This window comes from Varanus komodoensis, unplaced genomic scaffold (genome assembly GCF_004798865.1).
Source record: "Varanus komodoensis strain SLA01 unplaced genomic scaffold, ASM479886v1 scaffold11, whole genome shotgun sequence".
Classification (NCBI taxonomy): domain Eukaryota; kingdom Metazoa; phylum Chordata; class Lepidosauria; order Squamata; family Varanidae; genus Varanus; species Varanus komodoensis.
In genome coordinates this window covers 23,617,233-23,632,635 of record NW_025335317.1, presented here as the reverse complement: position 1 = coordinate 23,632,635, position 15,403 = coordinate 23,617,233, and the positions used below count along the sequence as shown (strand labels likewise).

Below are 15,403 nucleotides of genomic sequence, written 5' to 3'. Positions count from 1 at the left end.
CCCTCTTCGAAATCCTGCCTGTACTTCTGGTAGTTCTCGGTCCACATACTGCTGGAGCCTAGCTTGTAGGATTTTGAGCATAATTTTGCTAGCATGTGAAATGAGCGCAATGGTGCGGTAGTTTGAACATTCTTTGGCATTACCCTTCTTTGGGATGGGAATGTAAACTGACCTTTTCCAATCCTGTGGCCACTGTTGAGTTTTCCAAATTTGCTGGCATAGAGTGTAGCACTTTCACTGCATTGTCTTTTAAGATTTTGAATAGCTCAGCTGGAATACTGTCACCTTCACTAGCTTTGGTGTTGCTCAGACTTCCTAAGGCCCATTTGACTTCACATTCCAGGATGCCTGGTTCGAGGTCAGTGACCACCCCATCGTGGTTATCAGGGATGTTAAGCTCTTTCTTGTATAGTTCCTCTGTGTAATCTTGCCATCTCTTCCTAATCTCTTCTGCCTCTGTTAGGTCCCTGCCATTTTGGTCCTTTAGCATGCCCATCTTTGCATGAAATGTTCCCTTCATATCTCCAATTTTCTTGAAGAGATCTCTGGTCCTCCCTTTCTATTTTTCTTCAGTTTCTTTGCACTGTTCATTTAAGAAGGCATTCTTATATCTTCTAGCTATTCTCTGGAATTCTGCGTTCAGTTGGGTGTATCTTTCCTTTTCTCCCTTGCCTTTCACTTCCCTTTCATCAGCTATTTGTAAAGCTTCCTCAGACAGCCATTTTGCTTTCCTGCATTCCTTTTTCTTTGGGATGGTTTTAGTTGCTACCTCTTGTACAATGTTGCGAACCTCCGTCCATAGTTCTTCAGGCACTCTGTCTATCAGATCTAATTCCTTAAATCTATTTGTCACCTCTACTGTATTCATCTCACTGTATTCATCAGGGATATGATTTAGGTCATACCTGAGTGGCCTAGTGTTTTTCCCTACTTTCTTCAATTTAAGCCTAAATTTTTGCAATGATCTAAGCCACAGTCAGCTCGTGGTCTAGTTTTTACTGACTGTATAGAGCTTCTCCATCTTTGGCTGCAGAGCACATAGTCAATCTGATTTCTGTGCTGACCGTCTGGTGATGCCCATGTGTACAGTCCTCTCTTGGGTTGTTGGAAAAGAGTGTTTGCTATGACCATCGTATTCTCTTGACAAAATTCTACCAGCCTGTGCTCTGCTTCATTTTGTACTCCAAGGCCAAACTTGCCTGTATCCCGGTTATCTTTTGGCTTCCTACTTTAGCATTCCAATCCCCCATGATGATAAGGACATCATTTTTGGGTGTTAATTCTAGAAGGTGTTGCAGGCCTTCATAGAACTGGTCAACTTCAGCCTCTTCAGCACCAGTGGTTGGGGCACAGACTTGTACTACTGTGATGTTGAATGGTTTGCCTTGGATTCGAACTGAGATCATTCTGTCATTTTGGAGATTGTATCCCAGTACTGCTTTTCCTACTCTTTTATTGACTATGAAGGCTACTCCATTTTTTCTGAGGGATTCTTGCCCGCAGTCGTATACCTGAGGGTCATCTGAATTAAATTCACCCATTCCTGTCCATTTTAGTTCACTGATTCCTAAGATGTGGATGTTCAGTCTTGTCATCTCTTGTTTGACCATATCCAGCTTGCCTTGATTCATGGATCTTACATTCCAGGTTCCTATGGAGTATAGATTTTTGCAGCATCGGACTTTCCTTTCACCACCAGATACATCTGCAACTGAGTGTCCTTTCGGCTCTGACCCAGTCACTTCATTCTTTCTGGCGCTACTAGTACTAGCCCTCTGCTCTTCCCCAGTAGCATATTGGACACCTTCCGACCTGAGCGGCTCATCTTCCGGCGTCATATCTTTTTGCCTTTTGGTACCATCCATGGGGTTTTCATGGCCAAGATACTTGAATGGGTTGCCATTTCCTTCTCCTGTGGATCACATTTTGTCAGAGCTCTCTGCTATGACCTGTCTGTCTTGGGTGGCCCTGCACGGCATAGCTCATAGCTTCATTGAGTTATGCAAGCCCCTTTGTCACGACAAGCAGTGATCCATGAAGGAGGAAGTTTAATTAGGAAAACTAAATTCAGCGCAAAAGTGTAATTACATTTACATGCATATTACATGAATGTAATATTGCATGAGCTTGCAATATTGCGTTTCTTAACACTCCTCCAAGTTGTGGGAAAGAGTGATTGTATCAAAGGCAAACAATTTTGATTAAGTGATCCACCTCTTGAGACTGAACTTTAACCCCCACCCCCCACCTCCATGCAGATTGGTCAAACTGAACCAAATAAACAATACTCAACTGGCTCAGTATTCTGAGTTAGCTATGGGTCTGCATTTTTATAGCAGCTCTCCATTTCTAATCCAGATGCAACTTTATTGTGGGTTTAATGATCAGTGTGTAACACCAGCTTGACTCCAGTTATCCCATGCAGCAAGTCATATCAACTCCTTGCACCTAATCCTGTCTTCTTTAGGACAGAAGGATTATTGCTCATGCCCCTTGCTAGGATAGGAGATGCTTAGTATTTCTTTAGGAACTACTGATAGGCAGAGGCAGCAATGAGGCACTTTGTGTAAACTGAGGAATTTTTCAAGCATATATGAACATCTTGTGTCGACACTGCCATCCAGTGTTAGGAGATGGAACACTGCCGCGACACCAAGCACCTCCTCATTAAGGCTAAAGTAGGCATGACATGGGAGATCTGGGACCAGAATTCTCCAAAGGGATTCTTGCTTTGTTTTGAAGCATTACTTAGCAACCTCATATAGCTGCTTTGAACATTAGCAAAGTGGAGGGGCGATCTTCTCCCATAATGCTGCCATTAGCTCTACGGGGAAAAGAAACAGCATCGTACAGCAAACTCTGTATGATCAGTATCATACAGTGAGCTCTATCTTCCCCAGCTGTCCCCTAAATTAATTCTAGCACCAAGTGAAGAGAAACCTTTCTTGGGAAGGGGCTTAAACTATACTTCTGTGTGACACTTCCTGAATCTTCGCAACAACTATAGAAGGCTGCCAACTGGAGTTTAACAAGAAAAGCTCCAGGACATCCCGATTACCAATTTGCAAAAACTTATCTAGTGTGAACTTCAGTCAATTGCAAACCAAAATCAGATGCCCAGTGCAAATATAACACTCGTACCAATAGTTACAAGACTGGGAGCATGCTACAGGACTCCTCCTCTCATGCACAGGTTCCCCTCTTCCCTCCATAGCTTTCTTTAACCACAGGGCATTTATTTAATTTCTATACCACCTGCTGGGCTGTTTACAGTAATTTCTAAACTGGAACATAATACACTAAAAACAGCCATAAACAATTTTCACTATACAGAATTTTGGAACAGTCTAAACATCTTAAAACAATCTAGCAGTTTACACAGTATTTTTCAGCCACGTTCCTAATTGGATGGGCAGAGCCTTGCCACAGTTACCCATGCCCTGGTACCTCTTGCCTGGATTATTGTAATGTGCTCTATGTGCGGCTGCCTTGGAAAACGATCCAGGCACTTCAGCTAATCCAGAACAGAGCAACCCAGTGCTTGGACCAGTCCTTGGGAGCATATCACGCAAGTCCTTCATCAGCTGCCCCAGCTGCCTGTTGCACCCAATTCAAAGTGCTGACATTAACATAAAACTCCTAAATGGCTCAGGGCTGGAGCCCTAAGATCTTCATCGGAGGTCCTTCTCCAAGAGCTATCCCCTACTGAAGTGAAGGAGAAAGGGCTAGGAGAAGGGCCTTATGGAATGACCTCCCTCAGGAAGCATGCCTGGTACCATTTTTTTTAATCCAGAAAAATGTGAAGAAACAAAGTGACAAAGAACAACAAGGCTTGCAGCCATCTCCCCCCCACCCCAAGCACGAACCCAGCCATCTCCCCACCCCCCCAGCATGACCGCAACCGCGCCCATCATCCCTGCATGCGCCTGTCATCCTGGTGCACTGGGGGGGGGCGGGAGACAGGTGCGGTCGTGGGCACGCTCATATGGGGAGACGGGCATGATCTCAGCCATCCCCCCCTGCCCCCAGCATGATCGTGGCCGCCACCCAATGCGGAGTTCTCTACCTGACTCAATTTTTATGAAATTTTTGTTTGTGACCCGATTTGGTCGTGTACTGAGGCGTTCGTGAGCCAAGGTACCACTGTATTAGGATCTCTAGAGCAGGTTTTGCTTCCAGTCTAACAGTGCCTTCATGTGCTATGTATTTACCCCGTATAAAAATAAATGAATAGCTCCACTCATGCCTATCAGGCAAATCAAAACACTAAAAAATGGTGATGGAACTGTAACATGTCCAGGCTCATCTGTCTTCTACCAACGAGGATTCAGTGGGGTTGAAAAAAATCTTGTCGTGCAAGGCTACGCTCAGTATCTCAGGAGACCATAGCAATACCTAGTTTCTCTCTCTCCATACATACCTAGCCTAATGTAACAATGGACCTTTTGTCAGCTGTATAACAAAACAGAAAGTTAACTATATCTTGCAGAATTCCACATTCAACCCATTGATTTCCCCCCTATGGGTTCACAACTATATATATTTGTGTCACAATAATTTTCTCAAGGATTTAGAAAGACAAATTTTTGAGAGAATTTGCTTACCTGCCAACTGACTATGAAATTCAAAATGAAAACTAATTTTGAACACCTTTAAAAACTATATTTTCAGTACTGAAATTATTCTACTTACATCCTATATCCCAGGTACTCAGCTATTGATTCAAGATTTGTTTTTTATATACCATATTTTATTCTTTATTCTAAATCCAGGATTAAACATCTGCTGAAGTGGCTATTTAAATTATAAGGAATGTAAGATTGTAAGGAAATAATGCTATATTTCAGCAGATCTCCTTCATGAAATAATACACAGAACATTTTAAAAAATGGAAAATAATATGTGGGCATACAAGACACCTGCTACTCAGCAACATGAATGCTGATCAGGTTGTTGCAACAGCAAAGCATGCAGGTGCAACTTCAATACCCCAGGTGGGATTTCCACTAAGACCAGTGTATTTAATAGTATCCAAGCATAAAAACAAACAAGCCACCAAGTAAAGAGGCCTTTTGAAGCCCAATAAGAAAGGATTGCTCAATTATATAAAAACTCTTACAAATACAGATTAACTATTTTTATTTACATAAGTTTTTATTCTTTATTTCATATGTGTTATCTTTATCTTCATTGTATGCCACCTTGAGACTACAGTAGTAGGCAGCATATAAATGAAAATATAAATGAACTAACTCACTCACAAGCAGTAATTATGAACACATTCAAGAAACAGAGCCATCTTAACAGTGTCACCTTGGGGTCACAAAACGGAATGCATGTATCTCCCCCACCCCCATTTCCTTTACCTTTTACTCTCCAAAGCAGCTTGGTCCAAATGATTGAAGATATCCTGGAAAAGAATGCAGCTGGAACGACTATTGATATCATAGCCATATGCTCTCTTCCAGTACTGCTTTAGGTCATTCAGATATTCAAGTACCTGAAATCACACATGACATCTTGCGTTATATTAAAAGGATTATTTTCAATTCAGTACATTGAAGGTAAGCTAGGCAAGTTCAGCACATATGTCATTATGAATCCTTGATTTTCTCCACTTTTGCTTTCCAGGCTCATTGTAATAAGCAGCAAATATTTTCATGCAGACCTGCCCCTATGTAGTTCAATTCCTGATTCTCAGGCACAATTCAGGGCAAACTGGAGTCAATGATTAGCTCAGAGTCAAAATAAATCATCATTAAGCTTCTGTGGCTTGTTTTAATCAGCAGTGTGTGCTGATTCTAGAAACTGAAAATAGTCAATAGTCCTATAAATATTACCTGAGCTGTCTGCATGCAGCTTCTGAAGCTAACAGACTCGAATGGACTAGGCAGAATAGACAGTGGCTATCCTCCCACAACATCACAAGCAAACCTATATGATTATCATGGTTCTCGAGTTTTCTTACCGTGATCTACCTGTCAAATGAGCAAGTGGTTTCTACTTTATCATGGTTTCCATCCTCCCTGCTCAGTCTTTCCACTGTTGGCATGTATCCTATCAGCCACTGCACTTGAAATTCAATCCCAAGTTGCATCATTCCCTGCCTATGTCTCCTGCCTCTTCCTCATTGGTCCACACACAGAAGGATCCTTCAGAAGAAGGATTTCTGAAGTGGCTCCTGCAGTTGGTCCAGGGAACACTGTGATAGGTGCATACCAGAACCATGGAAACCATCACCCCAGGGTAAGACAACATGGCAAACCGTGGTGCTATAGAAAAACCATAGAATAAACCATTGTTTTTTATTATGGTTTCTAAAGACCAAACTTACCGTGGATTCAGAAAACATGACAGACCCATGATGATAAAAACCACCATGGTGTGTTGTGTCATCTGAACCCAGCCATTATCTTAAGACAATCGAAAATAACTACCCTTGCAAAGGCAAAGTCATAGAGTCCTGTCAAATAGCATCTGCCTTGCCAAAAGAAACATGACAAACAGCAGTGTCAAGGCAGGGCCTCCCTCAGCAAAGCAGCCCATCACTGTTTTTCCCTTAGCTTAGCACAAGGCCTGCCATGAGAGGTTCAGGGATAAAACATGGGCTGAGCATGTTCATTCACTCCATCACTCCACATTTATCACCAGCGATCTGTTTGGGTCTTGGAAGAGGTACATCCTAATGTGCATTCCTGAAGCCCAACCTGTCCTGTCTGGGATGTTTTGGGGTTGAAAAGCCCCTCTCTGTCCCAAAACAATGGCCATGTGGGCTAGGAGGATGGGAATTTCATTTGAGGATCAGGCTCCTAGAGGCATTTGGCCAAGCACTGATGATGACAAAATCCTTTACTAGACTGACATTTGGTTTATCCATTAATTATTTCTGCTCTCATGACTCTTGAAAATACAGGTTGAAAACATTTCAAATACCTTACATTACATGTATTTAATAACCAATATAATGGGCAAAAGGGCAGTTAAAGGGATAGCGACTCTAATATGTAGTACCTGAAGTGTTAATTCAGAAGTTTCCAAAGGTGACTTAGTTTGCAGTAGTAAAGGCTGTAGGTATAATTATTTCACCAGGACAGGCCTTTCCTTTTAAATAGTTCCAAGTAGTTCCTTGATATCAGAACACAAGGACTATGTGGACTTCTGGTTGACGTCGCAGCGAGACGGCTGTGAATGGGGCTCCATGCTCCACGTCAAAATCCATTCTACAGGGGGCCTGTCGGGGCAGGGATTAGAAGCCCAAGCATACTTCTGCCTGGTGGGGGGTGGCAGTTCCTCACCCAACCAGAGAAATTCGGGGGAATTCTCAGTGAACAGAGAGAGAGGGGTGCACCCCCTCACAAGCTGTCAGCACCGGATTAATAGCAAAGAAAACAAAAAGAATCTTAACAGTGGACATCGGACCTGCTGGGTGAGCAATTAAACCTATTAAAATACTGCCCATAAGAAAGGCCCTTTGGCTGAGGGAGGGAACCTCTCCCTGTGGAGTTCAAGCAGCAACAAATCTAGGGGAGATTACGTGAAACTGGGGAAATTTGGGACTTGGAAGAGAAGGGATTTTTTTCTATGTTTAATCTCCCCAAAGGTGAAGAATTAAAGTTGAACTTATTTTATATTAATTGGTAGAAGAAGCTCTCTTTTTTTATTTCCATTTCGGAGACACGGCAATCAGATTCCTCCAGTTTCTGTATGGTTGAACAATTAACTTTTTGGCTGCCACCCTGTGGTTATTTTATTTTTTAACAGATACATTGCTTGCCAAAAAAACCCCAACCCTTATTCTCCTCTCTTTGTGATTTTTTGTTGCTATTTAGTGGCTAACCTAGTACCACAACAGGTTATTTAAAAATTGTTTTAATTAAACCTTTTACTTCCACCATGGATAAAATTTACCTATCCTCTTTGGCATCTATGTCTGCTACTCAAAGCTTACAAACAACACTCTTGGCAATACAAGCATCTTTAACATCTATCCAAGCATCTCAAGAGCCTATGCAAAACGCTATACAAGAATTTGCTTTGGAACAAAAGGATGAATTGGATAGCTATGTCTTGAAGATAATGAATCAACTTGCAGGTTCTGGTATTAAAATAAAACAAAACGAACAAAAGATACAAGAATTGAAAAAGAAGGCGGAAGTTTTTGAAGAGAAAATTGAAAAGATGGATCAAGAGAAGCAACAATTAACACAAACAAATAAGTTATTATGGGATTCAGTTGCCATATTGAAGAGATTGGAGAGATTTCAGAACACACGAGAAGCAAAAAAATGAAAACCTAAGTGGTTTAACAAACACTATGCTAACAGATGTTCCTGTTTTGGAAGAGACGGATAAACAATCTGACCCGGTTTACAGAGTCAACCTAAGCTATGTTAGAAGTCATAAATTTCTGTGGGGGAATGGATAATTTTAAGGGAATTATATATCTTGAAGGATATGATTTATAAATGGGATGGCAAGCTTCTAGGTGATTAGGGTAATGACATTTCTTGGTGGCATAAAGTTCAAATATGATTGAGATATGTAAATTCTATAGAATATATGATCCTATAAAGGAATTAGTAACATTTGATTAAATGATTTTAAAACTGGATGAAAGAATGATTAAAGGATTGTATAACCTCTTTTTGGGTATAAAATGAAAGATGAATGAATTAAGGAAATTATGATAATACAGGCACAAAATGTTGGACATAACATTGACTTATAATGGTAAAAGTTGTGAGAAAGAAATATCAAGGTAATCTTAGTAATTTCACATAAAGAAAACTTATACAAATGTTTTATAGTTAGATAGATAGAAGTAAATGACTTATAGATAGTTCTTATTGCTAAGTTTAGTAGAAATGTTTTTAAACTTGTCAATTAGACATTGGAAATGTAAATACAAATTTAAATCTGAAGGCTTTTCTCTTTTTTTATTAGATATTATTCTTAATGAAATCGATAAATAGACCACATATTTGATCTTATATGTAATTACTATGGCAAGGATTCTATTTGCTTACTACGGGAGGAGTGAAGAGCCATGCACCAAAGAGTTGAGCTCAAAAAGGATTTTGGACCGCATGGAAAGGGACAGATCGATCTTGTCTCTGAAGGAAGAGGAGGACGTATCTCTCTACCAAACTTGGAATTCATTCTATTATCAGCTAGAGAAATGGGACTATCCATAGATTTGAATATGACTATTGACTGTTAAAATGAGGAAGATGTTAACCCAGTATATCCGATGTCTTAAATAATCATTGTTTTTAAAGTTAGATTGCAGTGAAAATAATAAAATTTATTTAAAAAAAACACAAGGACTATGTGTCAGCCATATTTAAAATGGCTCTTCAGGTACACCTAGCCAGAAGATTGCATATAATTTGAAGGAACCTAGACCCTGCTAATAGCAATGGAATTTAAATGTACTTAAAAGTATGCTAGAATGCAACTCGTATATCCCACCTCATTCTATGAAACCAAGTTTCACAATATCATGCAACATTCAGTTGTAAGTTTATCATGCTTTTTGAGTGTTAAATTATTTACAAATACATAGAAAGCACTTACCTTGGCATTCTCTTTTGTAAAGAGTGAACACCAGGGGGAGTTGCTGTTGTGTATAGCCAGTTCAAATGAGCACGTGAAAAATGCCACCTGAACCAAATCTATAGTAAAGATGAATAGTAAAGATGAATACATTGACAGAAAATCAAATTGGTTGCCACAATCTGCCAAATGAAATACTGATGTATAAATAACAACATAATGGTCATTTCAGCTATGTGCAAAACTCTATCGAGCTATGCAACTATGTAGAGGCAAAACAAACAAGATATAGCCTGAGTCCAAGGGACTAAATTGAAGAACACATAAAACAAGAAAGCAAATAATAAATTCCCTTCCCAGTATAGCTGGAATCCCACAACTGGATGAACAGCACTTAACACAGCCTACTGCTTCATCTATAGTCTCCTCTATCTACAGTTTACAGCCAGAAGTACATAGAAACATAGAAACAGAGCGAGTCAGAAGGGGCCTCCCGGGCCATCTAGTCTGACCTCCAGCACCAGCCGGCTCCGCTCACGACATGCCCATCATGTGCATGTCCAGCCTATCCTTGAACACCCGAACCAATGGGGCCTCAACCACCTCCCGGGGAAGCCCATTCCATACCCTCGTGGTCCTAACTGTCAGGAAGTATTTCCTGGCATCCAAATTGAACCTTGGTTCCTGGAGCTTTGCTCCATTGGGAGCACGTCCTGCCGTCCTCTACAGGGGAGAACAGGTCTCTACCCATCTCCATGTGACATCCCCTCACATACCTGTATGTCGCCAACATATCCCCTCTGAGTCTCCTCTTCTCCAGGCTGAAGAGACCCAGTTCCCTCAGTCTCACTTCATACCCCATCCCCTGCAAACCGGCCACCAACCTTCTGGCCCTACGCTGCACTGACTCTAACCTGGCTATATCCTTTCTGTAATAATCTGCAAATGAACTGGAGAGGGGGGTCTATGCTAGTGAACCCAAGTTTGTAGCATAACTTTAATTAGATTTTTAACCTAGACAGATGAATATTTAAACTTTTGCAATGAACTTACTTGATTAGACTGCAAAGTCTATGAATAAATGTTCTTTTTATTAAACTGCAAGCTCTCTGAATAAATTCTCTTTTTAAAGGGGGGACTCTAAAATGAAAAATCCTAGCCTTTCTGCACTGCAAGATGCATTTTTAAAAGCTACAGTATGCACCCTGTGCTTGCATAAACACAGAGGGTATCACTCTCTCCCTCTTTAACAACCATATGCTTAAACTAAAAGTTATTTCTGCACTCATATTCTAGCCGAAGCACATGTTAGTTCAATGCATTTACTACAGGGAGCTCACTGTTCATAATTCAAGTGTTCAAGTAAAAGGCACATTAGAGACCAATCTGAAGTGATGCCAAGTAACAAAATGGCACAAATTATCACCTACACATTTAACAGCAGAATTCCAATAAGTTGCATTTATTTTCTTGAATAGGCAAGTTTTAATAAGTAGAAGTACTGAGATTTCAATACTAGGAACATATGGACTTAATACCCCTACTGTATTTACGTCTGCATACCTCAGATCTCCTTTCCTTCCATGGGCTGCTCACTAATTAAGGCTAAAGGTAAAGGTTTCCCCTTGACATTACGTCCAGTCATGCCTGACTCTAGGGGGCGGTGCTCATCTCCATTTCCTAGCCAAGGGAGCCAGCGCTTGTCCGCAGACAGTCTCCGTGGTCATGTGGCCGGCATGACTAAACACCGAAGTGCACGGAACGCTGTTACCTGCCCACCAAAGTGGTACCTTTTTATCTACTTGCATTTGCATGCTTTCGAACTGCAAGGTTGGCAGGAGCTGGGATGGAGCAACAGGAACTCACCCCATTGTGCAGATTCGAACCGGTGACCTTCAATCAACCAGCTCAGCAGCACAGTGGTTTAAACCACTGCGCCACCTGCAGTCCCAATTAAGGCTACTCCTGCTCAAAATCTTATGCCTAATGAGCTCAAAGAGACTGGCAGGGAGACTCAGGACTTCGTTCTGCTTTGGACTGAGGTCAATGCACACTCCTTTTACTCATCACAAAGAAATAAAACATGTATTTATTTGCACTGGCTTTATTGCAGGTGTTGCTGCAATAAGGTTGTCAGACTTAACTATAAGATAAACAATAATTGACTTTTCCCAAGAACAGCTGTGTAAAGCTTTTTCTAGTTACAATATGATAACATTAGTCTATGACCTAATGCTTCATAAGCTACTGACCATAAAACAAAAATGAAACCAAAGATATGTGCATACCCAAGAGATGCACCTGATTTATTAATCAAACAAGCAAATAAACCAAACAAAGAACAAAACAAATATCCCATCCTCTATGCTTAACTACAGACCTGAGCTTCAAGAGCAATTAACTATGCAGACCCTGTAAGTGTTACTCATGGACTGGGAAAAGCAGAGGCTTCGTTGGGCCTGGTGACCAAGCTGTACAATTGTCTGGATCATGACCATATCAACAGATATTGATAGGACTACTTTGTAATAGTTGCAATTCTGATGGATTTTTTTAAAACTGTTTGCTTACCTTACAGAGGTTCTTGAAATGGGACTGAATTCATTATCTGTTGTACACATTGATGTAAAAATTAAAGGAAATGTACACGATAGCCCACAGCAGGTAATTTATTAGTTACTAGCTACCGAGCTTGCTAGTAGTGGATATTTTGTTGAAAGATGTTTTATAGTTAACAAGCATCGCAGCAGTTAGATGTTTGTGTACACCATTACCTGAAAAATGCATGAAAGAGCTGGCAAGTTATTTCCTTTTTGTATTCCAAACTTCCTCATACAAAGCTTTCCAACCATCTTCTATAGAATATGGCACTCTCTGCTCTCTTCAGCTACTACATAAAGATGAATTGAATTTACTCTTTGGACAGCAGAAGTGCGCACTGTGCAAGTTGTAATGAATCTAACTACTATATTTCGGAACAAAATAGTTATTACATGCTTTTTGATCAAGTTTAATTTATCTTTGGCTTCTAAAATGTGTTCAACATTTAATACGTTTTTGCTTTTCATAAGAACTGAAAACAGGCAGCAGTTAAAGGCAAGCTTATGGAGTTCAAAAGTAGACTATTACCTGCATTTAGATCATTCACTGGTAGACCCAAAGACTCGGCAATTTTCTCCACTACCTTCTTCATTTCAACACTTTCTTTGAAGGCATCCACCTCATGCATAGCTGTATTATTATCTTCAACATCTCTTACAAATTTTTCACAGTGATCAAAAAATCTCATCAGTTTGTCATTAATTTCAAATGTTTCTCTCACAGTGTCTAAAAATGAAAGAAATGAGACTAGTTAATCCTATACACCATGTATATCTGAATAGTTAGAATTCAGATTATAGACAAGGATGATGTAATAAGCCATATTAACTGCCTATATGGTAGAAAGCCCTAAATCTTCAATGTCAATCATTTCTCTTTTTTTAAAAAAAAGCCTTGTGTAAAATAAAATACAAGTTCAATAAAAGCAAGCTTACACAATATTATACAGCTGATCTTCCAGCAAACACTGAGCTAAAGTTTTAGTTTCAATCAGTTATTATGGTGTTTGATTTCTGATTGTGAACCACCTAGAGATGCTACGGCACAACAGGCAGCTGCATACAAATGTTTTAAACAAACAAGGCTGCTCTTCCAAGTAAAGAACAATTGGGATGGGGGGGGGGCAGGACAGACAATCTGCTATTTGATATCAAGCCTTTACATACGGCATGTATTATCTCTTCCTACAGGGTTTCTACTAAGGGTACTAAACCCAACATGTGATGAACATCATCTTAAGGCTCAGTATAGTAAAAGTAATGCGAGAAAAGACACAGAGACAATGTTGCAAAAGGATTGTGAGCAAAGATACATAGAGTACAGTGTGATACTGGGAACAAAGCAGTAAAAGCCATCAAAGGCAATGAATGACTTTGAGATACTATTCCATCTCTCACCAAGATCATCCAGTTGAGTCTACCTGAATAATTTTGGACTACACACTGATTTTATATCTTCTAACTACTAAGCTACAATGTGCTTAGTTCTCAGTTAAGACTATCCGTAGAGGAACTCATAGTAGTGGAAAATTCTAGACCCTTAGAATACGATCTGGTCATGCCAGCACTTTTGCTAGTATAAAAGGAAACTACAGCAAACTAGCCCAAACTAGTCAACATCATATACCTTTAAGCAGAGAATTTTCAATTTAAGGACACTGAAATGTATATAGATGGTAATTTGCCTTGAGTCTTTTGTTCTGTCAAAGTCAGGTGTAACTATATTCGCTTAGGTGAAGTATTTTGTAACCGTTATGTTTATCATGAGCAAAACATGACTGTTCATTATCATATTGTGATTAAGTTAAGTGCATAATTAACATGGGTGAATCTAGAAGTACATAGCAACTTACTTCCACAGTACGAAAGGATTTGCTAGTTCTGGCCAGGCCCATTCTCTGCGGTGGGGCAACTGACACCAACTGAGGGGGCCACATCACTACTGGCCGTCAGTGCGCTCTAGTCCAGGTTGCATTCCCTTGCTGATGATCAGGGTGTAGGGGAGCAGCAGGAAATGCCAGCAGTGTGGGGAGGGCCAGGGTTGGAAGTGTCCGAGCGGGCAAGCAACTCTTGCCAGAAGTCTGACTTGACTGCACAGGGTGGGCTTCTGACAGGAGTCGACGGGAGGCAGATTGCGCCCCCCCCCCTTTTGTCCGCTATGGCTAGAACTGCATGCAAGATCTCCACCTTTGGGGTGTTTTGGCGAACACCAAAATTCTAGAGTGCCCACAAGTTGCCTCCCTACGGCTGAAAAGATGCTGCCGGCCTGGTGTTTGAAACGCAATAGTAGCAGGAAGGAAGGAAGGAGAAAGGCGAGGAACTCGCTCACCATTCCTTTTCGCCGTGGGCTGCTGTCCGTAGAGCGCCTGCCGGAGCCCGTCACGGAAGGCGGCGCTACTGTCGAGGCACCGGTGCTTGGAGCTGCTCACGAAGGCGAAGCGGCGCTTGGGGGCCAGGAGGCTGGGGAAGCGAGAGGCGAGCCGCCGGGCCAGCATCTCCATGTCGCGGCGCCCGCGGGTGGCCAGCTTGCCGTCCATGTCTGGCCGCAGCCACATTTCCCAGCGCGCCAAGCGCTCGGCGGCCGGACAGCTGCCGCTGCCGTTCCGCTGGAGGACGAGGCTATGCAGGCGGCCCAGCTTCTCGATCTGCTTGCGCGTCGGGAAACGGGTGCCGTGGCGGACGACGGCGCTGAGCTGCAGCGGCACGCAGGAAGCCGGCGGCAGCGGGAAGCCCGGCTGGGGCGGCCCCAGCGAGAGAGGGTCCTGCAGAAGGTGCGGGTGCAGCTCCTCGTAGCGAGACTTGGTGCCGAAGTACGGACTCAGCTGCTCGGCCGTCTCAGCTTCTGCTCCCGCGGGGCCCGTCGCCCAGAGGAGAAGCAGCCGCAGTACGAGGCAGCCGCAGCGGCAGCGAAGCAGCAACATGACTGCGGCCGCAAAACAGACCAAAGGCGGATCAATGAGCGAGTCGCGAGTCTATGCAGAGGCCCAGAGCCTCGCCTTCCCCTCTCCCGCTCCCTGATTGGGCAACGGGAAGCCCACCTGACACCTGGTGACTTACCTCACGCGGCCTCCTGCCCTCATGCAAAATGGCCGCCCTGCCAGATAGTGCCCTCAACCAAGATGGAGGCGGCACTCTTTTTCTTGTGTTGGTTCACTCCCCCTCTGTCTTCGCCGTACACGTCCAAAATGTAACTTAGGGCGCCACCCAATGCCTATTTAGACATAAACAACAATACCAAAAGAAGTCGT

At 42.1% G+C, this 15,403-nt stretch overlaps 1 protein-coding gene across 1 annotated transcript in view; it reads right to left on the bottom strand.

Moving 5' to 3' along the window:
• Window positions 1-15,099, bottom strand: part of MINPP1 (multiple inositol-polyphosphate phosphatase 1) — a 24,280-nt gene extending 9,181 nt beyond the window's left edge. Inside the window, exons 1-4 of the mRNA XM_044420591.1 lie at window positions 14,485-15,099; window positions 12,685-12,882; window positions 9,577-9,674; window positions 5,367-5,500 (exon numbers count right to left, since the gene is read on the bottom strand). Coding sequence (XP_044276526.1) covers window positions 5,367-5,500; window positions 9,577-9,674; window positions 12,685-12,882; window positions 14,485-15,076 — 1,022 coding nt within the window. The 5' untranslated portion in view covers window positions 15,077-15,099. The remainder of the gene's footprint in view (window positions 1-5,366; window positions 5,501-9,576; window positions 9,675-12,684; window positions 12,883-14,484) is intronic.
• Window positions 15,100-15,403: the final 304 nt, after the last annotated feature.